This window comes from Pristis pectinata, chromosome 1 (assembly GCF_009764475.1).
Source record: "Pristis pectinata isolate sPriPec2 chromosome 1, sPriPec2.1.pri, whole genome shotgun sequence".
In the NCBI taxonomy this organism is placed as follows: Eukaryota; Metazoa; Chordata; class Chondrichthyes; order Rhinopristiformes; family Pristidae; genus Pristis; species Pristis pectinata.
Genome location: NC_067405.1, coordinates 59,050,249 through 59,073,097, shown reverse-complemented (window position 1 = coordinate 59,073,097; position 22,849 = coordinate 59,050,249). Strand labels below are relative to the sequence as shown.

The 22,849-nt window shown below is 42.7% G+C and overlaps 1 protein-coding gene across 1 annotated transcript in view; it reads left to right on the top strand.

Moving 5' to 3' along the window:
• satb2 (SATB homeobox 2) overlaps window positions 1-22,849 on the top strand; it is a 173,980-nt gene that overhangs the window by 100,709 nt on the left and 50,422 nt on the right. Inside the window, exon 11 of the mRNA XM_052020441.1 lies at window positions 22,509-22,706. Within this exon, the coding sequence (XP_051876401.1) occupies window positions 22,509-22,706 (198 nt within the window). The remainder of the gene's footprint in view (window positions 1-22,508; window positions 22,707-22,849) is intronic.

The window sequence follows — 22,849 nt, the reverse complement described above, 5'->3', positions numbered from 1 at the left end:
TTCTGATCTATGGGCTGTTCCCGGGGACGCACACAGAGACGGACATCAACTGCTGCTGGAAGGTCATCAACTCGGTGAAGGTCGCCCTTTGGTCTGCCCGAAACTTATTGGTCTCCCAGCACTGCGAGATGTCCATAGGGGAATGCTGCCGACTGGCACATTCCAGGCTGCAGGAGTACATGCTGAGGGACGCACTGAAGCTGGGTGCAGCCAACTCAAGGGCTCGGTGGGGAAGGACGGCAGTCTAGGGTTCTTCTGCCACAGGAGAGGGAGGGGCGGGGTCAGGTGAGGAAGCCCCTTAAATATTGTAAATATGGGATTGGGGTATCACCCCAGAGAGCCACACGAGTGGCATCGGTGCTGTGGTTTTTATAAAAAGTAACACTAAGAATTGATCTGTACATGAATGTAAAGGTTTGCACTGTTTTATTATTGTATATAGTTTCTTTTATTATGAATAAAGTTATTTTGATAAAAAAAAGTTCAAGTTGCACATCAGACAAGGTGTAAATTGGATGGAGTGTATTTTGAATAGGAAATAAATTGGTAATGTGCAAACTGAACAAGATTTAAACTAGCTGGGGTGCAAAGAGTGAGGTGTAAATCAGATGGGAAGTAAAGTGGATGGAATTGACTACATCCCCTTTTATGATGCAAAGAATGTGCACAGTGTCTGATCCAGTCAGAAGACGGCGCGGTTATATTTAAACTTTACCGTCCAGTTATAAAAAAGTTCCGATTCCTCAGGTAGAGGTGGAGGTTAGTAGGTGGAGTGAGTTAGCTGAGTGCCAGGATCATATGGCGTGTTGCCACTTCAAGGACAGGTGATTTGTTTTATCCTATTCAACACTCTCAGTTGTTACCACGCTAAAGGTGAGGTGATGGGTGACCTGCAGCTGCAATCTTATTATACTGGGAAAAGCTTGGCTGCTAGGGACCTTGATAATAGTATTTCCAAGGGATGATCTTGAGGTTCCACAGAGATACAGACATGTGTATGCTATTCTCTGAAATAAAATGGAGAATTGCTCAGTAGGTCAGGCAGCACCTGTGGAAAGAGAAACAGGATTAATGCCTTGCATCAGAGTTCAGTGACCTGACTCCATTTCTGTCTGCATGGATGCTGCCTTACCTGCTGAACAATTCCAGTATTCTTGTCTTCATTCCAGATTTCCAGTATCTGCAGTATTTTTTTGTTCTTGGATCTGTGCTAATATCCAATCTCCTTTTTACCTTGAAGAGACAAGACTTAGTATTAAAATTCATCCTCAAGTGTCCATGTCGCGCTGTTGTTACAGAAGTTACTCTTGTGACAAAGTGAACACACCTTCAAAAATTACCTGAAAGATATTCAAAGGCCACAATCCAGGTACAGTTTGAAAAATTACAGAGTGTGTCAGCAAAAAATGACCTAGGGGATTAAATGTGAGACCAGGATTCTTGCAATATCGACCCCTGGAGGGGAGCCTTCTCCACCTGTCACTCGGCCACAGAGACTGTCCAATGTACCACGTGTTCCGCGTAGATTATTTCCGAGGCTGGTCAGTGTTCCCGGACTTGCGAATAAATTGCTGACAGACGGGTTGCCAATTGCTCACAGACGCAGGGTGGGGAGGGGTGCTTTCTCACCCCCTCCTCAACTGTTGGATAGCCGGGTGTGGAGCTTGCGTCTTCCAAGCATCATCAAACAGATTTCCACATAACAGGTAGACGATCGCGGCATTGCTGAAGTATTACAAGTGCCCGTGAGGTGACGGGGGAGGAGGGAGGCGGATGTATTCAAGCCCATGTCCCACCAAATCGTCCCCAGAGGTGTCAATGTCGCTTGAGTTGAATTGTTCCAACCAATGGAGGTGTTGGCGCGTTAAGAACCATTCAGTGAAATAGTATGGCCAAGCAGCCAACCACGCCGTGTACCCGGCGCCAGGTCCCACGTTTATTAACGCCGGTCATACCTGGGTGCTGAAGCCAGGGGTGTTGACAGGGTCGGAGGAGCATCTGGTGGAGACACCGTAGGTTCCTTCACCCCGCCAGCTGTGACTCCGAAGTTAATATCGGCCCGCCTGCGCCGACCTGGTGCACTGCCTCACTTCATCGACCTCACTTACTCCCATCTCCTTCCACCCTAGGTTCCCAATCCTCCTGTGTCACCCTGCCCATTGTGCCCGACCGTTCCCATGCTTCACACAAGATGAACCTCATGATGGGTTCGTACCAGCTCTTCTCTGGCGCTTCTTTTCACCTTCAACTCACAATGTTCTTGTGCTGGTTATTTGACATGTTTCCGATTTCACGTTTCTGACCATTTCCACATCGCCCAGTTGATAACTCAGAAGGTCGCACTGTTTTTTGGGTCAAGAAACAGAAAGTATTGGAATCTCTCAGCAGGTCAGGCAGCATCCGTGGAAAGAGAAACAGAGTGAACGTTTCAAGTCGAAGACCCTTCGCCAGAACTGGGGTGGGCTCTCGGACGTGAACCATAAAGCAGATACTTTTTCCACGGATGTTGCCCGACCTGCAGAGTGTTTCCAGAGTTTGGAGACACGAGAGACTGCAGATGCTGGAATCTGGAGCAACGCACAAAAAAGTTGTAAGTACTCGGCGGGTCAGGCAGCGTCTGTGGAGGGAAGTGGACAATCGACATTTCGGGTCGAGACCCTGATCCAGATGAAGGGTCTCGGCCCAAAACATCGACTGTCCACTTCCATCCACAGATGCTGCCTGACCTGCTGAGTTCCTCCAGCTTTTTGTGTGTGTTTCCAGAGTTTACTGTTTCCATTATGGATTTCCAGTATCTATTTTTTTTCCTTTTGTTTAGTCGAACTTCGCCTTGATTTGTTTTTTTTTCCCTTCGAGTGGTTGCCACAAACCTATATATAGACCTGGTGTGGAGTTTATAGATATGGTCTGGTGTGGGGTTCCCGCCGTGCTGGGACCTGGGGAAACGAGCAATAGGCACGCTATTCGTTCACGGTGTGGCGAGTTGTGCAGAAGTTCTTTAGCGCCGACTTCAGACTTCCCTCCTTGCACTCCGCTGGTAAGCGAGGGCGCTGGCTAGCCTCCAGCCCTGCTGACATCCTGGCTGGCTGTTGTAAGTCAGTGGCGATGTTTGCCAGTGGAATGCGAACTTCAGGCGCCCACATCACCAACCCCCTTCTGCTAGAGACCGGCGGCGGTGTCACACACCCATTCAGTGAAATCATCGGTAACCGCCGGGCGCTTTACCTGTGTGGGGACCGATGTAGGGCTGTGAGCAAATGAACCCCTGCGTGCGTCCGTGCAGGGATTCATTGCAAGGGCGGGCTGAGTTAAGCCGATGCCAAATTAAGGCATGGGCCAACTTCAATCGTCAACTCGCGGGGATACTTTGCGGATTTCTGTCACGGTAGCGTGGGCTGACACACGGGTTGGCTGGAGAAGGTTTCAAAGATTCCTTCCGCAATACACAAAAAGTGCTGGAGGAAGTCAGCAGGTCAGGCAGCATCTATGGAGGGAAATAAACAGTCGGCGTTTCGGGCCGAGACCCTTCGTCGGGACTGGATTGCTCCAGATTCCAGCATCTGCAGAATTTTTTGTGTCAAAGATTCCTTCCCCATGGTACTTTGGTAGTGCACGGAGGGTCGGCTGGTATGTTGGAAAGGGTATCTGTATTCGGCCAGGACTCTCCTGTGACGTGACTGTGTGCCGGGGCAGGCGGGATGAGAGAGCAGGAGGAGTATTCCCGCAGGAAGCCTTTGGGGAGGAAGGCGCCGCTGGGACACGGCTGCTGTGAATCACCTGAGATCACGGCTCGTCCCACAGCCCGCTCACCCGCCGGCTTTTCTTCGGCGCAGGGATTGGACCCTCGCCCTTTCAAGAAATGGTTGGATCCTGCCGTGCAATGGTGCCACAGCTGTTTTCGCAGCGTGGCCTGGAGGAGATCGCCGCCAGATGTTCTCCGCAGTGAGGGAGCAGGGGAGAAAGGCAGGGTGCGAATAGATTTGGGGGGGGGGGGGGATGGGGGGGGATCCAGGACTGAGTATTGGCGCCTTGTGGAAGGGTTTCAGTCAAGACGCCTGCAGCACAGGAGGGCTGACGGTGCATGGAGTTATACTGTGGGGATGCACGGTGCATTTGAATTACTGAGGGGATGCACGGTGCATTTGAATCACTGAGGAGATGCACCGTGCATCCGAAGTGTAGAAAGATAACTGGTCTGGAACCTCTGCACAGCAGGGGAGCAGGTAATGGCGAGGCTGCAGACTTTATCAGCTGGGATAACAAGGTAGTGCGTTTGGGAGTAGTGTCCAGGTGGCGGTGTGTTATTGCAATCTCCAGCAGCTTCACTGGGACCGACAACACCATGGAGTTCCCCGGCTTTGTTGCAAGATGCGCGGTGTGGGGTAGTGAGGGGATCCGTGTGAATAGTCCACGGCGCAGAAGGGACCCTTCGCAAGGTTCACAACGCTTTCCACTTCTGTGAGGATGCTGGAAGCATTAGCCATTGACACCAGTTTGCCCGCCTACCCCTGACAGAGAACCACAGTGAAATGAAGGGGCAGGTGGGGGTTAGGAGCCACCAGACATGTGGCCCATAAGACGACCCGCTTGAGCGGCAGACGGGCGGTGGTGTGCTCCACCGTCCATCTGCGCAGGACGTCGACCTCGTCTTTAGGCAGCGCATTATAGGGCCTTGGCAAACCGTGGAATCAACACTCTGTGATGAGCAGGCGGTGTCTGAAGCAGGCAGTAGAATCTTTCAGCCTATCGATTCCAGTTGTGTGAATGAAACAAGGGTGCCTAAACGTGTAACTTTGCCAGTCACACCTTGAGAGATTTCACTTTTGGTATTGATCTTCGCAACACATTGGCTGAATGTCCTCTCCGCTGCGAGTCACCACTGGATCTACAGCGGGTCTTCATTCACCAGAATACTTCGATAGTCACACTCATAAGCCTGAGGGATATTGCAGGGAATTATGAAGGGCCTAGGATAATTCTTTTGAGAGTTGCCTCTGTTACCTGGTATTGAGACAGACCACTGATTGGAATCGCTGACTCCTCAATCCTGGGCATACACTTTTGGGGTAGTTTCGGTGAGGTGTCAGTCAGACAGGGTGACATATGAGTAGGACATAATGTGAATTAGATAGCATATATTTAGCATATGATTTAAATCAGTGTGGTGTAAATTGGAAAAAGTATAAGTGGAATGAGGTACAAATGGGGCAGAGTGTAAATCAAGTGAGGTGTGAAACAGATGGAGTTGCAATTAAACAGGGTGTAAATTTGTCATATGATAAATGGAATAAGATATAACTCAGACACAGTGAAACTCGCGTGCTGTGTAAATGGAACAGGGCATGTAAACTGGACTAGATCGTATATCCGACATAGTGTAAATTACTTGGTCTTTAAGGAATGTCGTGAGGGCCAGATTGTGTGTAACTCCCATGTGTTGGAAATCTGGTATGATTTGGTTGGGCTGGGTGTGAGTTGCACACTGTTAATTGGGTGCGGTTTGAGACTTATGAATTGGATGTGGTGTATTGGATATGGTACATACATTGTGTGTGTGTGCGCATGTGTATGTAAAACAGGGTGTATCTTATACAGGAGTGACATAGTGTTGCATCCCTCTGGGAAGGTTAATTTAAAGTCATCCTTCATTTCCAAAACCTAATTTGATAAAGGTATCAAGGCAAGTGTGTAAAATTTGGAAGCCAAAGTATAAATGCAATGGAAACAGCACAGAGGAGGTTTGCAAGATGATACATGAATGGGTGGGGTGTATCAGGCAGACAAGCTGGGGTTATATCCACCAGAGTTCAGAACAGTGAAAGGGACCTTGATTGAAACATATCCTGAGGGATCTTGACAGGGTGGATGTGAAGAGGATGTTTCCAATTTTGGGAGGATCTAGAACTAGAGGTCATTGTCTAAAAATAAGTTGTCACTCATTTAAGGCAGAGATGAGGCAAAACTTCCTCTCTGAGGCTTGTGATTCTTTAGTATGCTCCCCTCAAAGGTCAGTGGAAGCAGAATCTTTGAATGTTTCTTAAGCAGAGCTAAAGAGCATCTCCTCCAACCTGGTCTATTGCTTTCAGTGCTCTCGACGTGGCCTCCTCTCCATCGGCAGGACAAAGTGTAGGCTCGGTGACTGTTCTGCAGAGCACCTGCGCTCTGTCCACAGCGGCCATCCTAACCTTCTGACCACACGTCATTTCAACTCCCCTTCCAGTTCCCTCACTGACCTGTCTGTCTCGGCCTTCTCCACTATGCCAGTGAGGCCAAATGCAAACTAGAAGAACAACACTTCATCTTCTGCTTGGGTAGCCTCCAACCCAGTGGTGGGAACAATGAATTTTCCAATTTAAGGTAACCCACTCTCCCTGTCTTCCTTTCCCACTCCTACTGGTCCACCCTTTGGTTACCCTTTCCTTCCCTCTCCTCCTCATTATCTAGACACATCTCCCTACCCCCCCTGCCTTATCTAGTCCCACCTACCACGTATCATCTTCTTGTCTCTACCTCCCCCCTCCTCTCCCCCACCTGACTCTAGCTGCCTATTTTTTTACTTCTTGTCTGTTTCCACCTATCACCTACCACCCTCTATTTCAACACTCACCCTCCCCCTCCCCTTCCTGCACCTGGCTCCATCTGTCTATCATCCTCCCCACATCTGGTTCCACCTATCACCTACCAGACTCTATCTCACCCCTCCCTCTCACTTCTATATACAGGCTGTCTCCCCTGATGCAGGGTCTTGACCTGCAATGCCAACCATTTCTTAAGTTAGAAGGTTCACTGCAATAAGTTAAGTTAGAAGGTTAACTTCCATAAGTTAGAAGGTTCACTGCAATTCAGTAGTTTATTTCTCATTAAATCACCAGTCTCATTGGTTTAGGAAGTTAAATGGATGAGCTGGTTCACACCCTGTTCAGCTCTGGCAACTACATGCGACATGGCATCAATAATGTCCATCCAGGCCGACATAAATGAAGGATTATGTGAATGACATACAAAGTTCTCAATGAGGAAATGCTGAACTTTATCATTTCAGCAAATTATATTGCCAAGTAGTGGAGGAGAAATAGATTAACTCAGTACTGTGCTACTGGTTCTCTGAAACATGTATATTTGCCTTACTAACTTTTCATAAATTGTTAAGAGGGTTTTTATATTTTAATGAAAAGTTATTGGATTCAGGCTTGATGCCTTTATGCAAAGGTTGAACTAGTTAGGGAGAATTGTAAGTGAATAAAGACTTGGAAAGCTCCCCACTTACTCAACACAACACTACACTGCAAAATTGAACATTACCAAATCGATGCACATGAGAGAAAATACACTGAGAATGAAATCCATTCCTGGGCCTTTTAGTTTAGTTGGGACGAACTTAGATTACCATCCAAAGCATGTCGTTTTGCCAGCCAGAAGACAAACTTTTCACTATCATTGACTGATATTGTGGACAGATACAAAAAATATGCACTCCACATGTAGCCTTAATTATAGCGGGTAATTGAGGGGCATTTGCTTATCAAATGTTATATCAATAAGAAACATTTCACCATCTGATTGATCTTACTATTTCAGTCTGCCTTATTTGCACAGACCCAGAGAGGCATGTGTAGTCCTCAGATTAAAGTCAATTCGTAATTAGTTAAGCAACCACACAAGTAGTAGTTTATTAAGATTTGGATCTGTATTATTACCTTGCATCCGGTGCCTTTATCAATCATGTTCAGATATTGAGTGACACCAATCAGATAATGTTTACCTCAAAACAAACCAGCTTTTGTTCTGCGTAAACTGCAAAATTGGTCTTCATCATCTTGCAACTCACTTCTGGCAAGACCGCATTCTGAAATTTAGAAGAAAGCAGATGTTTGAAGAAAATAGCATGGAAGAAAAAAAAACAGTAATTAAAGTGGCTGTAGGTTTGCTGTGGTAATTACCTAAAATGAACAGTGGCACTTGTGTTAAGTTAGAATATATTTCTTTTGTTTTCTAATATTCCATGCTGCCCTGTAAGTTGTGTGGGCATATTGTGTTAAAATGGCTGGCAGGGAGTGGGGTGGTGTGGGAGCAGGTGCTTTGCATTGTGTTCCTGCAGCCGGCCATTGTAACTCAACAACTCCCCTCTAAACAGGCACAGGGTGCCTTTACATTCCAAGGACATTGTATGATGATGCCATTGGTTCAGCAGTGCAATTTTATCTCAGGACTTCAGGAGGCACTCATGGACCCAAGCCCGATGATGGCATGTGCTTGCCGAGTGGCCTAAGAATCTACCTTATCTATTTTTGCTAGATTTTAATGAAATTCATTCAGGATTGTGAAGGCTTCCTGGGACCAGCCTTGCTTTTGCCTCTTCCAAGTGACACAGTCTTCCAAACTCTGCCTTTTATTTCGGGGGGGGGGGGCAATTCCCTCGGATCCCTGGTGTTCCCAGGCTCTGGCATTGGGTGGAAGGTGGCTCTGCCAACTCCTAATGAGGCTGGGGTGTTAAAATGGCCTGGGGATTCCTTCCCAGCCCAAGCTCCATTTACCCTGATGATGACCGTGTGTCAGCAGGATATTTGATCACTTATAGATAATGGCTATCCATTCAACATCCTACCCATGTCTTAGCCCAGAACTCGTGACCTTCTTTGTTTTTCTCCTATCTCCTCTCTAAGCTTCTACGAGCTTATTTTGTGATCCTACTTCCCCTAAACTTCAGGTCATTTAACTCCTCCTTCCTGTCCTTTTTGGTGGATACTTTGTAAAAGGCCCCCTTTCCTTTGATACCATGCCCACTCTCTCAAACCTTGACAAAACCCCTACAGAAAATGCCCAGCCAGAACCCTTTGTCCTTGCAAACATCACCAACCATTAAATCCTTTCCTAAATCATGTTGATGCTCCCCAATATTTGAGTCTACCTCTCTTAATAAGGTTTTTAATCCTTGCACCAATAAGTGGCCCTAATCAAGCTCATAAACGACATACTAGTGACTGCAGGCATGGTGTGAACCTTCTTTGTTCTTTTTTTACCTATCTACAGCATGGTTAGACAAACTAGGGTTGTTTTCTCTGGAGTGGTGGAGACTGAGAAGACCCCTGTTAGAAGTTTATAGAAGTATGAGAGGCATAAATAGACAGCCGGTATATTTTTCCCAGGGTCGAAATGTCTAATATTAGAGGGCATCTTTTTAATCTGAGAGGGGCAAGTTCAAAGGAGATACACGGGGCAACTTTTTACACAGAGAGTGGTGGGTGCCTGGAATGCGCTGCCAGGGGTGGTGGTGGAGGCAGATATGATAGAGGCATTTAAGAGGCTCTTAGATAGGCACATGAATGTGCAGAGAATGGAGGGATATGGACTATGTGCTGGCAGAAGGGATTAGTTTAATTAGGTGTCCATTAGCTTAATTAGTTTGCCGCAACATCATGGGCCAAGAGGCCTGTTTCTGTTCTATGTTCTGTTCTATGTTCTGGCATGGTTGACCACATCCAGTGCCATTCATCGGTTGTCCAGCTGATTGTGACCGCCCTAGCCTAGTTTCACTCCTACCCTCCTAGTCATGGCCAACAGTGGATTCTACTCTCACTCGTATGGCAATACCATGCAAGGACCCCAAGACAATAGCCCCCTGCTATTTTACCACATTCTGCCCCTCAGCAAGATCATCCAAGTACCAGGTTTCCACATATCACCCAGCTTTCTGGACTGCTCCATTCTTTCAGTGCTGTCACTCTGCTTGTTCAACATCCACTGCTGGATGCGCTACAAATCAAATATTGGGAAGGATACAGCCATTGTCTGTAATATTCATTCTTTTGTTCCCTCCCACCTGACCATTTCAATGCTCTCCCAACTCATGTTAACCACCATAAAGTTGAACCCATCCAAATTTTGCTTTCCATATCCCATCCCACCTCTATCCAGTCCACCAACATCACCAGTGTATTTGTTGAGCTGTAATCGTTGTCCAGACTAGTAATTTATACATGTCGTCCCTGCATCCAAACCCCTATTTGGCTTCATCTTCCTTATTTCCATAACTTCAAACCCTACAGTTTTCCAAGAGCTGTGCCAGCTGCACATTCCCCACTTTGTTTTTACTCCAGCCTGGGGAACCGTACACAGGGTCAAAGACAGATATAGCATGAAAACAGGCACATTTGGGCCACTGAGTCTGCGCTGATGATCAAGTGCCCAGATATGCTAATACTACATTGATTTAATTTTTTTCCCCCACATTCCCATCAACTCTCTTCAGATCCTACCACTCATCTACACACGAGGAGCAACTTACAGAGCCCAACTAACCTACCAACCCACAAGTCTTTGGGATGTGGGAGGAAACCAGAGTACCCAGAGGAAACACATGTGGTCACAGTGAGAATGTGCAGACACCACACATACAGCACCCAAGGTTAGGGTTGAACAAGTAGCACTGGAGCTGAGAAGTAGCAATTCTACTAGCTGTGCCACTGACAAGATACTTGATAATCTACATACCTGATATAGCCTTTGTTATTTGGGCTCTCAGCACTAAAATTACCCTCCCAAACCTCTCTCCCTCCCCCTTTCTCCCTTTTTTGAGCTCCTCCTTAATAGCTACCATTTTGTTTGAACTTGTAGTCAGTTTTCCTAATTCCTCCTTTGGCCCAAGGTCAAACTCCCTCTCATCAAACTCCTCAGGGTATTTTTTCACAAAGCCGTAACCCCTTGAGTCAGAATCTTGGATGTTCAAATCTCATCTCTGTAATTTGACAGCATACTATAGTGCAGTACTGAGGGAGTGCCATACTGCTGGAAGTGCTGACTTACTGACGAGATGCTCAATAATCTGCCATCCCATCGGGCTTCCTAGTAGGATTCTGCAGCAATATTCCAAAAGGAGGGAATTCTCCTGGGTGCCCTTCAACTACTAAAACATTGTTTTGGTTGTTATCTCGTGGCTTTCATTGCAAACCTGCTGCGAGAAAAATGCCCAAGCTACAGGATTGCTATGTTGCCTGCAAGGTGCTTTGGGATATCCTGAGACCATAAAAGGTGCTATATGAACATTGGCCTCTTTTTAAAAAATGTAATATATAATTGCAAACCCTTGTTGTTGTTGGATGCAGATTCACTGCTACATCTCGTGAAATTCCCACATTAAAAGAATTGCAATTATACAAATGTGTAACTTATGCACAGACCTCTTAGTTGTAATAGTGCTTATGTATTTTGCTTGGTATTGTTGTGTGAGCATGAGCGATCATTTCACATGACTAAAAGAAGTATTTCACACCAGTAAAAACAGGCAAACATTCAATCACAGGTGTGAAATGCCATTATTCTGTTCCACATGAGCCACCTAGTAACACCATCCACAGCACTGGGTGCTTATTCAGAACACCCCGTAGAATAAACAGAGTAATTCATCCAAATCCATTAAATATGCCACTCTTTGTTTCACACTGAAGATCTGCATATTGCACTTGGGCCCAGAGCCCTCAGGAGTTCGAGCTCCGTCCCATTTACGGAGGAGCTGCTGCCTTGTACCGTAGTGGGCGAGTTCTCGGCTACACAGCCTGCCTCTGGTTCCAAGAGCATCAACTTATTCAGGAATGCTCTGCCTGCAAAGCATTTTTAATTATTTTTGAAAATGAAAAAAATAAAGCAGATCAGTAAATTAATACAGGTGATTAGAACACCAGCTGGATACACAGAGCTCAATATGTCAGAGTCTGTGCTTTGTCACAAATTTCACCAGCTCTGTTGGGAAGGGCATGTTGTTGAAATGTAGATCCTTTAATCTGATCAGTCATGCAAATACTTCAGGGGAAAACAGGATTAATAATCCTCTAATTACTGTGAATCTACTTCACCTTGAATATTAGACTTCCCAAAAAGATGCCATTAGGCTTCCCATTAGGGAATTCCTCGATTATCATGATGTCATTGAATCTGAATCCTGGCTGGTGCCTCTTTTGCCAGATAATAATTTTGTTTACACACGCCTGCACACATGGTCACACTCGCACATAATCTGCCTCCTAATAGCTCCAAGGTCAGGACCTACCATGTTGGGGACAAATTGAATACTTTCTTACTTAAAATCAGTTGACAGAAGATGCATAATGCACATTGAGACCTGCAATGTATTCTTTTAAAAAGAAGCAACCACTGTAAATTAGAATTGATTTATTCTGGGTTTAAATTCAATGTGTAGCCTTTGCACAGTGTCATCTCGGGGCTGTTGCAAAACCTCACCCACCAGCCGCAACTGCGTCTGATCTCCTGATCTTTCAGGTGGGACTTGGTGCACATCTGGCATCCCCAATTCTTGAAAGGAACTTCTAAAGTTAGCTTAATAATAATTTGTTCTTTAAACCGTCTACTCTAGTTGTATTAATGGTTGCAGAATGTGAAGTAAAAATTCAAAGTATGAGTGATCCCTTTGCAAGGGTGCTGATGAGTTGGGGGTGGGGGTGTGATGGGAGGGAAGGCAGAACAAAGTACTGTGGCAGTTTCCTGGTTTCAGATTGTTTGCAGGCATTGTTTCTTCGCCTGTTTCTTTGCTAGAAGAGAGCAGTTCAGGTTTGTGTGAATCTGGCCTGTACATGTAAAAACAAGGCAGTGTTGTGTTACAGATTAGTTTATAAATCCCCAGTGGCTTCACAGTTCAGTTCCTACAGCTGCTGCAGATGGAACAAGGTTTTGTCTCTTCGACGTGCTGCAGCCGGCAGTTGAAGGAGAAAATGGAATGATCAGGTTATTAACATGTAGGCTGTGAGGATGAGGCTGCACAATGAGAACAGCTGGTGTTGCTATCTTGGCTGCTGCAGCGGAGATAATCAAATCTCTGTATTTCTGCTGTAGGGAGAGACAAGAACAAGTCAAACAATAAAGGGCCTGCTGATGCTGGGATTAGTACTGATATTTCATAAGTTCTGTATTACAGCCATAGTGAACAGCGTTTTACATCCAAGTTCATTCCATCCAACCAAATGACATTATTCAATGTTAAATGGGATACCATCACTTTCAGCTTCTTCCGTTCACCCTCTTCCATCAACACATTGGAATTACCATCTGAAAATCCAGCACACCATTCTTTATATTCCAGCTTTTTTACAAAACTTCGAAGTAACTTTGTTGAAAGTGCTATTAAATGCAACAAACTGTTGAAAGTCCCAATAGTCACTCTGTGTTGCAGCATTTGCCTGTATTGAATGCAATCTCTACATCTTGATAATGCAGGGACCACTGATCCTTAAAAAGAACACAGGAATCCTAAGTAAAACTGATAGTGGTGAGGAGAGGGTGGAAGGTGGAAGGTGGCCTTTTGTGCAGAGGGAATTAAATCCAGAAAGAATGAGCCACCAAAAACCCCTCCCATTTATGAAACATGATTGATGATCACTATGGTGAAGCGTAGGCTGTGGTAAGCCCAGCTTTCAAGCAGCTGGAGGAGGTACGTCAGTAGATGATGAAATAAAAGGCCAAGAAGCAGAAGTGATACTTCAATTCCTAATTAGAACCAAGTCCTACCACAGGAGTAAAAAAATGGATAACCTCTGCCACAGTCTCAGGACATTGCAAAGGTTGAGATAACATATCTCATAGTATTGGTTCCAAGAAATGCAGGAAAGTTACTTATCCCTCAATAAATATCTCTAAGAATATATTTGATGATCTATGATCAGTGTGGAAGCTTGTACACAATTTGCAACCACAGTCCCACACTTCAGAAGTACTTCATTAGCTGCGCACTTGAGCTTCTGGATATCCTGAGGTTGTGAAAGCTCCAATAAAAATACAAGTCCTTTATTTTCCTTCAAAGTACTTCACAGCCACTTTTGAAGTGCAGTTTTTGTTGCGATATAGGAAAATATGACAGCCAATGTCTTAGAAAAACCCCACAAACATCAATGAGGTAATAACTGGATGATCTTATTTAAGTGATGGTGTTAGAGATGAAAGGCTTGAAAATTATTAAGTAAAATTTTTAAATTATATGTGATCTCCTTTGGTGCTGCTCATGAGAGGATGAAGGGTAAGTTGTTTTATTAGACCGTAATATTTGACCACTTAACACTCAGTGGGCCAAATTTTGTTAGAACAGGGATATTGTGGCGTGCCCCATCAGCTAGGATTGTACATACATGCATGCATTTGTCCACATGGATAGTTGCTGGAAGTTTGTGCTCTTAATGGATCTGTGAGGGCAAAGGAGCACCTGGGATCTTGGCAAGTGATGAGAGAAATGTGCATTTCTTTAAAAATGAGGGTGAAGGACTGAGAAATATACAGTGGTAGGATTGAGACTGACAGTCAATAAGAGCAAGGAAATTCAATGTCACATCAATCATGTCAAATTAGGTGTGGAAAGGGAAATAACAAGGGGAAGAAACTGTGCATTAATCGAGAGAGAAGAGACAGAAAGGATAAGTAACAAAAAAGCAATTTATTGAAAAATTTGATATTTCTGAAACTATTTTTAAAATAACTCATAATTTGAAGGAATGAAACTCCGCACTAGTAACTTTTCACATCCTGATGGAGAGGTTGATCACCAGTCATTTACAATTATCATATTTTTTAAAGGTACCTACCCTGTTACTCGACTCAAATTACTGTGAAAAGTTTAGTGGATAATTAACCTTAAAGTAATGGCAAATTCTCAAAGTTATAGGAAGGGTCACTGTGAGATGCCGTCTTTGAAAAGGTAAAGAAGTTGTGATACTAATCATTGAACAATTCACTGGGTACCTCTTCCTCACCAAATTAATGATGGCCAACTTGTGGATAAATAACTATGTGTGTCATTCAGACTTTTTGTCAACAAAATCTGTGCCAGTATAGTGTTCTTCTGTAATATTCCACATGTATGCAAGTTGATGTATCCCTTTAAGGACCCAGAGTGTGTTGCTCTGCATTCCTCAGCCGATTAGAGGCTGGGTTCTATTAGGCTATTCTGCAAGTCATTAAGAGGTCAGAGTATTTCTTTCTCTTTGTGAATTACTTTCAGGCATGTCTTTTAAGTACTGTGCTAGGTACTATATAAATGCAAGTGTCTATAAGCACACTTTATAGCAGCAGTAGAATTTTGTACTCTGTCTCCAATATTCAGTTCCATTGCTGGGATTTCAATAGAGTTTTGCCAGTACTATATATTGCATCTAGCATTACCAGGAATGAATTTCTTGGCAAAGCTTTTGCTCCTATTATTCAGTGGAAAATGGTTGCCTCTCCTCTGCTTGTTCTGACTTGCTTTTTAAAGTTTGTTGTAGAAATTCGCACATGGCAGTGTGATATTTGAAGCGTGATGGACATGCACCCAAACACTCAATTACTAAATAATCTCCTGTGATGTTATGCAAAGGGGGTTCAATATCAAATGTCTTTAGGTGGAACAGGTTTAGAGGTCAGTGGATAACTAGACTAGTATTCCCATGGCAATGTTATACATTATGCTCTTAACGTTATAAATACCTCTGAATACATGCATTATGGGAAGTGTCATATGAAGTTATCCTAATAGTGAGAGAATGAAGTTACATTGTGACAGCTTTATATGAACAGTTTGCTTTATCAATGTATGTGGAAATTTATAATGGAGGAATTTGACAGCAGGTGCATGCAGGTGTAAAATGATGTACACAATGGCAATCTAAATATTGTACATTACTTCAATATATATCAAAGTATGCCACTTTTTCATAATTTACAAAGAATTGAAATGTACAGTTGACAGTTCTTTAAATTCCAGTATAAGAATATTGAGCTTAGAAGTTATCCTTGCTTAAACCTCACTAAGTACACAATATTGTGGTGGCTACGTTATATTTTGCTTCCCAAATTCAGATCTATTGACCATTTTGGAAGTCGATTAGCTTTAGCAATCATGGACAAATGTCTAATCAGTTTTATTTCAAGGGTCATTGTAAGATTTTAATCATAGGAAATATAATATTGAGTAGTTTCATTTATATAAATATTTAATCTTAAATTTTTTGTAACTGGCAATATTAAATCACTGGGTGTAAACTATGCAATCCACTCATGCGCAAAGAACCCGTCTGTTAGAGAAATCCACTCGGGGAGGGTGGGGTACCCCACTAGTAACCAATTATACAAAAGTTTCATTGGCAATGCACAATTGAGATTTCTTTAAAAGAAATTTATTCATTATGTCTAATTTGGATCATTTATTTAGTAGGCCTCGCAGCACTCTTTTTGTATCTTCTCATTTCATGTTTATTCTTCCTAGTGTACACTAAGTTAATTTATCCTTCTCTGCTCCAGTCCACCTGTTGATCTGCAAAATGCATTGAATAGGAGACAAAAATTATTGCTTGGATGAGATATTATTTACCATAGGAAGTAATCCTCTTGCCTCTTTTCAATCTTTGGACTGTGTGCATGTTGATTGGGGAATGTTGTCCATGCCCTACTTTAGGCTAGCATAGGCTGCTTTCTTATTAGATGAGTTGAGGAAAATGAGTGGGCTATGAATTTCCTGCAATGATAATCTTAGGCTGTAATGATTAGTGAAGACAAACACGATGCTTGATCTTGCTGTGGCTCACAGTGGGTATTCCAATCCTTCCCCATACCTTATCTGCACTTCCCTCTTTACAAGGAGACATGGCTAATATTGTGCAGAACTTCAAAACCTTGAAATAGTAATATAATGTTATATTGAAAGTACATTAAATTTGCAATTATAGAAAACAAGTTTTCTTGCCTGCCCTTTAACATTACTATCAGGTTTTCAAAGACCAGGTTACATATCACCCAAGCACTGCTTCTTGATTTGTTCTGTTTCCTTCAGACTTGGTGGTGGTCTGTACTATGCACTGGGAGTGATTGCATATTAGTGTAGGAATTCTTATCATGTTTAACATTATTTGTCTGGTTTATTTAATTACATTGGTAATCATTCCCATACTGATATCTCAACACTAATTCCGAAGCGATAATGTTAAAGCCATATACAAAACAAATAAATTGTAAATAAAAAGGAAGAAACATTGGCATTAAAAGGGGTATGTTTTAAAATATTGAGAAGGTTGTGTGAATTATTTGAAAAATCAAAATGCTTCTGAATATTTCAAATCAAGTATAGGTAAACATCTCTCTAATAGCCATTGCCTCTGTGGAACTGATATATCCACAATGTTTCATGGGACAAAGGCAACTCTCCTTAGTTTGTTCCCAATGCCTAAGGCATTAAGCAGGAGGATTTCTTTTCCATAAAGTAGAACATTGTGCAAAATTGCAGTGAATGTTTGAAACCTGCAGAATTATCATCCTGTTTTTAAAAATATTTTATTTCAGTCTTTTCATCTTAAATTGCAATTTTTTAATGCTATGTATTAGCATTTCAGAATTAACTCTATGCATGTAAATTGGGCACATTTGCGAATGGAAATTTTTATCTTGGTAGTAATTGAGATGGATCTTTCACTTGGGGATATAAACATCATATGAATATTTTTTATTTTGATTTCCTAATTGAATTACAGAGATTGATTCTTTGAAGTAGCAATATGTTTACAGCGTCTCTAAAGCAATACTTTTCCTTACACTGAACACTCTTGGTGCATGTTTGGGAGAATCCACTAGCCTTGGTTCTTGGAAGATTAAAACATATTTTGGCATTCTAATAATACCTGATGATAATTTAAAACTATTAAAATTCATAACTGCATATTTGGAAAAGAACTGGCAAATCCACACAAATATAACAGCAACATTATTATATTGTCATTCAAATTTGCTTTGTACAATGTATGTTACATATAGCCTCCATCAAACCACTTGTTTTTCAAAAATATATTTTATTCATAATGTATACAAGTAAATACAATTGGGATGTGTCATTATCTACATTCATTGTACCAAGCAATTCAATATATTCCCTTGAAATATGTCAGTGCCTCTAATATTTCATGGTTAAACATTGGCTCAGTGAAATATTTGAGTGGTTGTTACACAGGGTCTAGCCTTTCACTGTCCAGTGGTGAAAGGACCCTAGGCTGTGGTCTTTCTCCACAGAATCTTTGCATTGGCTCCACCGAACTTCAGTCCATCCCTCAGCATGTATTCCTGCACTACAGAATGTGCCAGTCCGCACCATTTGCTCGTGGACATCTCATTGCACTGGAAGACCAACAAGTTCCAGGCAGATCAATGTTCACCTTCCACTAGTTGAATATCTTCCAGAGGCAGTCGACGTTTGTCTCAGCATTCTTCCCTGGGAACACCCGCCTAGCACAATGTGCGGTATTACGCATCTACCTCAACCTATGAAATAAGACTTACAACTTGAAATTGTTCTTAATTGTCTGTTACTCACTGTTACCCTCTCTAGGGTGACTCCTTCCTGACAACAAGAGTCTTGGGAAAACCACTGCTTCTCTTTCTGTGCTAAATAGATAAGATAAGATTTCTTTATTAGTCACATGTACATCAAAACACGCAGTGAAATGCATCTTTTGTGTAGAGTGTTCTGGGGGCAGCCTGCAAGTGTTGCCACGCTTCTGGCGCCAACATAGCATGCCCACAACTTCCTGACCTGTACGTCTTTGGAATGTGGGAGGAAACCAGAGCAAATAACATTCTCTGATACCTGGTCTGACAGTTAGGACAAAGTTCTAATTGAGGAGAGTCTGGTACACAGGGGTTGATTACCAGCTCTGAAATCCCAGGCATTACAATTGTCTGAACTAACTTCAGGAAGGCCAAGAGCATAACTAAAGTCCAAGCTTGAACTTAACGTCCTTCCTTCTCTGCAGATTCATGTTATCATCATACTCAATAACCAGCAGGATAAATGCTGATATTCATTGGCTGACAGTGAACCATAGAATGATAACAATTTACACCATAACACGACCCTTGACCCTGCCAACTCAAAATGGACCATCCCACTTCCTGGTTCTTAGTCTATAGCGCTAATATTGCTAAAATTAATTGAGATGTTGCTAAAATTAATCAACACAGCTTTTCATCAGAAAGGCTTTCTTAAAGATTCATCAGTTGGAAATGGAGGGAATAATTTTGTGCTGTTGGGTTGTAGGTTCATGAGTCAAGCTCCAATTTAATAGTATTCTACCAGATGGATTGGTAAATTCTGTCCTCTGATGTCAGCAAGCTGTGCCTTCTGTATCTCATCTGTAATGATATCTCTTATGAACTGGAACTGTAGCCATGAATGTGGCTTTTCTGTTACCATCCAAACGTATTTATTATTCCCAATTCCCCACCACCCCTCAACTACTGTCCTCTCCTGCAATTGCTTGGATCTGACTTCATAGGTCTTGCGATTCCTCTGCATCTCCCTGAGTATCACAGGGCAGTGAACTGTGTGCAGATTTAAAAGCAAGCTGCTGGAGGAACTCAGTGGGTCAGGCAGCATCTGTAGAGGTAAATGGACAGTCAATGTTTTTGGTCGAGACCCTTCGTCTGGATGAAAGGTACAGATGACCTCGACCTCACCTACTTTGGTCTGGGAAAAAAATTCCCAGCCTAACCAGCCTCTCTCCTTATAACTCAAGTCCTCCAGTCCTGGTAACAACCTTGTGAACCTTTTCTACACCCTTTCCAGCATAATGACATCCTTCCCAGTTCTGTTCACCCATCCTTCCTGGGTGAACAGAACTGGCAAAGCCTTCCAAGTGTGGTCTCACCAACAACTTGTACAGTTGCAATGTGACATCCCAACCTCTGTACTTAATGCCCTGACCAATGAAGGCAAGTGTACCAAGTGCCTTCTTTGCTACCCTGTCTACCTATGTTGCCACTTTCAGGGAACTATGTACCTGTATTCTTAATGCAGCTGTGGACCTAATGGGTAGAGGAGCAAATCAATGACCTTTCATAGGAAGGTACTGACAAAAGGCCATTGGCCTGAATCATTAACTCTGTTTCTGTCTCCACAGAGGCCGCCTGATCTGCTGAGTACTTCTAGCATTTGCTATTTTTTTATTTCAAATGTGCAGCAACTGTTTTATTTTTCTTTTGTAGGTTACAAAGGGACCTAGATATATTAAATCAGTGAGAGGGTTTATGGCAGATGGAGTCCAGTGTGGGAAAGGGTGAGATAATTGATTTTGTTCACAAGAAATACAAAACAAAAAAATTTCTTAATAACAAGAGATTAGGAATTCTGGAGAGGACAAGAACCTGTGTATCCATTACATAAATTACTAGAAGCAGGTGTAACTAGGCTAATGGATTGTTGTGGTTTATCTCAAGGGATGGAGTGGAAAGAATATTTCAGTTGTACAGAGGCTAAAGTATTGTGTTCTAACAGGCACAGGCAGATCCAGGGCCTTGGCATGGATATACTGTATTAGTCTTACAGTGCATGCAAGACGGATTCACCAGAAAATCACCAGGGCTAAAAGAGTTACATATTGAGGACAGGCGCTACAAATTAGGTTTGTAATTCCTTAAATATAGTGGCTTCACAGGTAATCTGATTGGTTCTATTTGAAATCAGAAAAAAATCCAATGGATAGATTTTCCTCTCATAAGAAATACAGGACAAGGAGGCACAATCTTAAAATTAGAGGGAGACCACTGAAGATTAAAACATGGAAACAGGATAGTGGAAAACTGGAACCTCTCACCACTGAAAGTTGTGAATTACAATCCCCAGTTCTAAAAGAGTGAAAAAGATTATGAATCAGACGCATTTAAATGGAATTGACTTAGTTTCAGCCACAATTTAATTGAATTGCGGGACAGTCTTCAGGGCAGAATAGCCTGCTCTTTCTCCGACAATCTGTGTAATGTAAATATAATGTATTGTAAAACTTTGGGATGATGATGTCTTTGCAATGTGCACTTTGGTGGGGTTTGAAAACCTGACCCCAAGTTCTGATCTGCTATACTGGTGCCGCAAAACAACAAAGTTCACAACAAATATCGATGATAATAAACCTGACTCTGATTCTGATAAGTTCTCCTCAAGATGGACAGGACCATTGCAAATATTGTTAAGATTCTGTACAATATATTTAACATAATTGGGGGGTTTCTTAGCAAAACAGTGTCATTAGTTGCTAGTGAGTAAGCAAATATTTTTTAAAGTCATTCAATGATAATCTTAGTCTAAAAATAGGCACATGAAGCAGGGAGGAGATTTATAACAGGGCCAGCATCACATTAGAATCAACGGTTAACCTTTATAAGCCTGAATACTTGCTGGGAAAGATTAGACATCCAGTGGTAAGATAACTAACAATACAGGCCCTCCGAGGTTAAGAATGCCCAACTTATGGATATCCTGTACATACAAACAAGCATTTAGAAAACCGTGGGATGGATGGGAATAGATTTGCCGGCTGCTGCGGGGTTGTAGGCATCTCCTGCTGAGTGGGAACAGGACATTTCCATGTTTCTTCTCTCCAACCACCCACCTTCACCGCCCCCCCCCGAACCATAACAACTGGGGGCTGGGTGGAGCCGAGCAGAGACGGGAGCACTGAGCAGACTCACTCACTCACCCACTTAGTCAGTGAGGCCGGCTGGCGGCCACTCTTCCTGTGCCTGCTCGCTCTCCCGTCACAGCTGTTTCTGGGATCCTCTCCCACACACTGTTTTGTTCATTTCTGACTTACGAAGAGTTTGGTAATGAACAGTTCTCAGGAATGGAACTGTTTCGTAACCTGGGAACTGCCTTTATCCCAATTTGCCTTTCTTGTAGCAGAAGTAATGCATGCGTAATATCTATCTGACCGTACAGGTCAATGCAAGACTGAATGGAACTGATTTACAAAATCAATGGTATTGAGAAACATAAAGCTGTAAATATGGAACGTTTAAACGTATAACAGGCTTTGATCTTTGGACCAATAATCTTTTTGATGTGGGGTGCATAGTCAAACTATATGATGAAATAGTTAAAGAAGCACACCTAATCTGTGAGCCAGAAACTACTTGTACCCAACTCTTGGCAATGGGAAGTAATTGCATCTTTTTGGAACTGCCCATAAAGTATAGTTATTATGAAAATTACAACAGTCTCAGTGGTCACCACCATGTTGGACTCCCTCCAAAAGGCCATCTTCACTTTGTATCCAATTAAATTCATGTTGTAAGATGAGGCAGCCCAGTTACAAAACACACTTCTCTTTCATCTTTCTTGCTAAATCTAAATTACATCAAATTGTCAAAAAGAAATCGTCATTTAAGATTCATCTGGGAGTACGGTCAATCTGTGTTAAAATATTGATAAAGGAAGTATTATTTGCACTGCAAACAGAATTAACTGATTCATTGATTTATTTTCGTTCTGACCAGCAATTTCTCAACTTGACTGCATGTGGGCTCTGATGTATTTTCTACCCAGAAAGTTGTTATTAAAGTACTTTTATCCATTTTTGTGTACCTGACCAGAAAATTGCACAGAGCAATTTTTTAACTCGTTTGCTTGACAGATTAAAATACTTTGTAACTTTTGTCTAAACATGGAACATTACAATTTCCCAGCGAGGGGTTCATCTCATTTCTCCACCTTCCTGTCTTAGGGATGGTTATGTGAGCTGCTCCGCTGGAAAGAAAACCCGACTCCAGAGAACAGAACCTTGTGGGAAAACCTGTGCACTATCCTACGCTTCCTGAGCCTTCCTCAAGCCGAGAGGGATATTGTCTATGAGGAGGAATCACGGCACCATCACAATGAACGTTTACAGCATGTTGTCCAACTGTCCCCAGAACCTATCCAGGTGGGATAACCCATTTGTGCTGATTTAGCTCTTAAGGTAGTTCTCTTTGTCAAGCATTAGGTCAAAGGCTATATATGAATGGAAGATTTTGCCATTGTGATCTTTAATGAATGAATGCTTCTCTTTACTGGTGATATATCCGA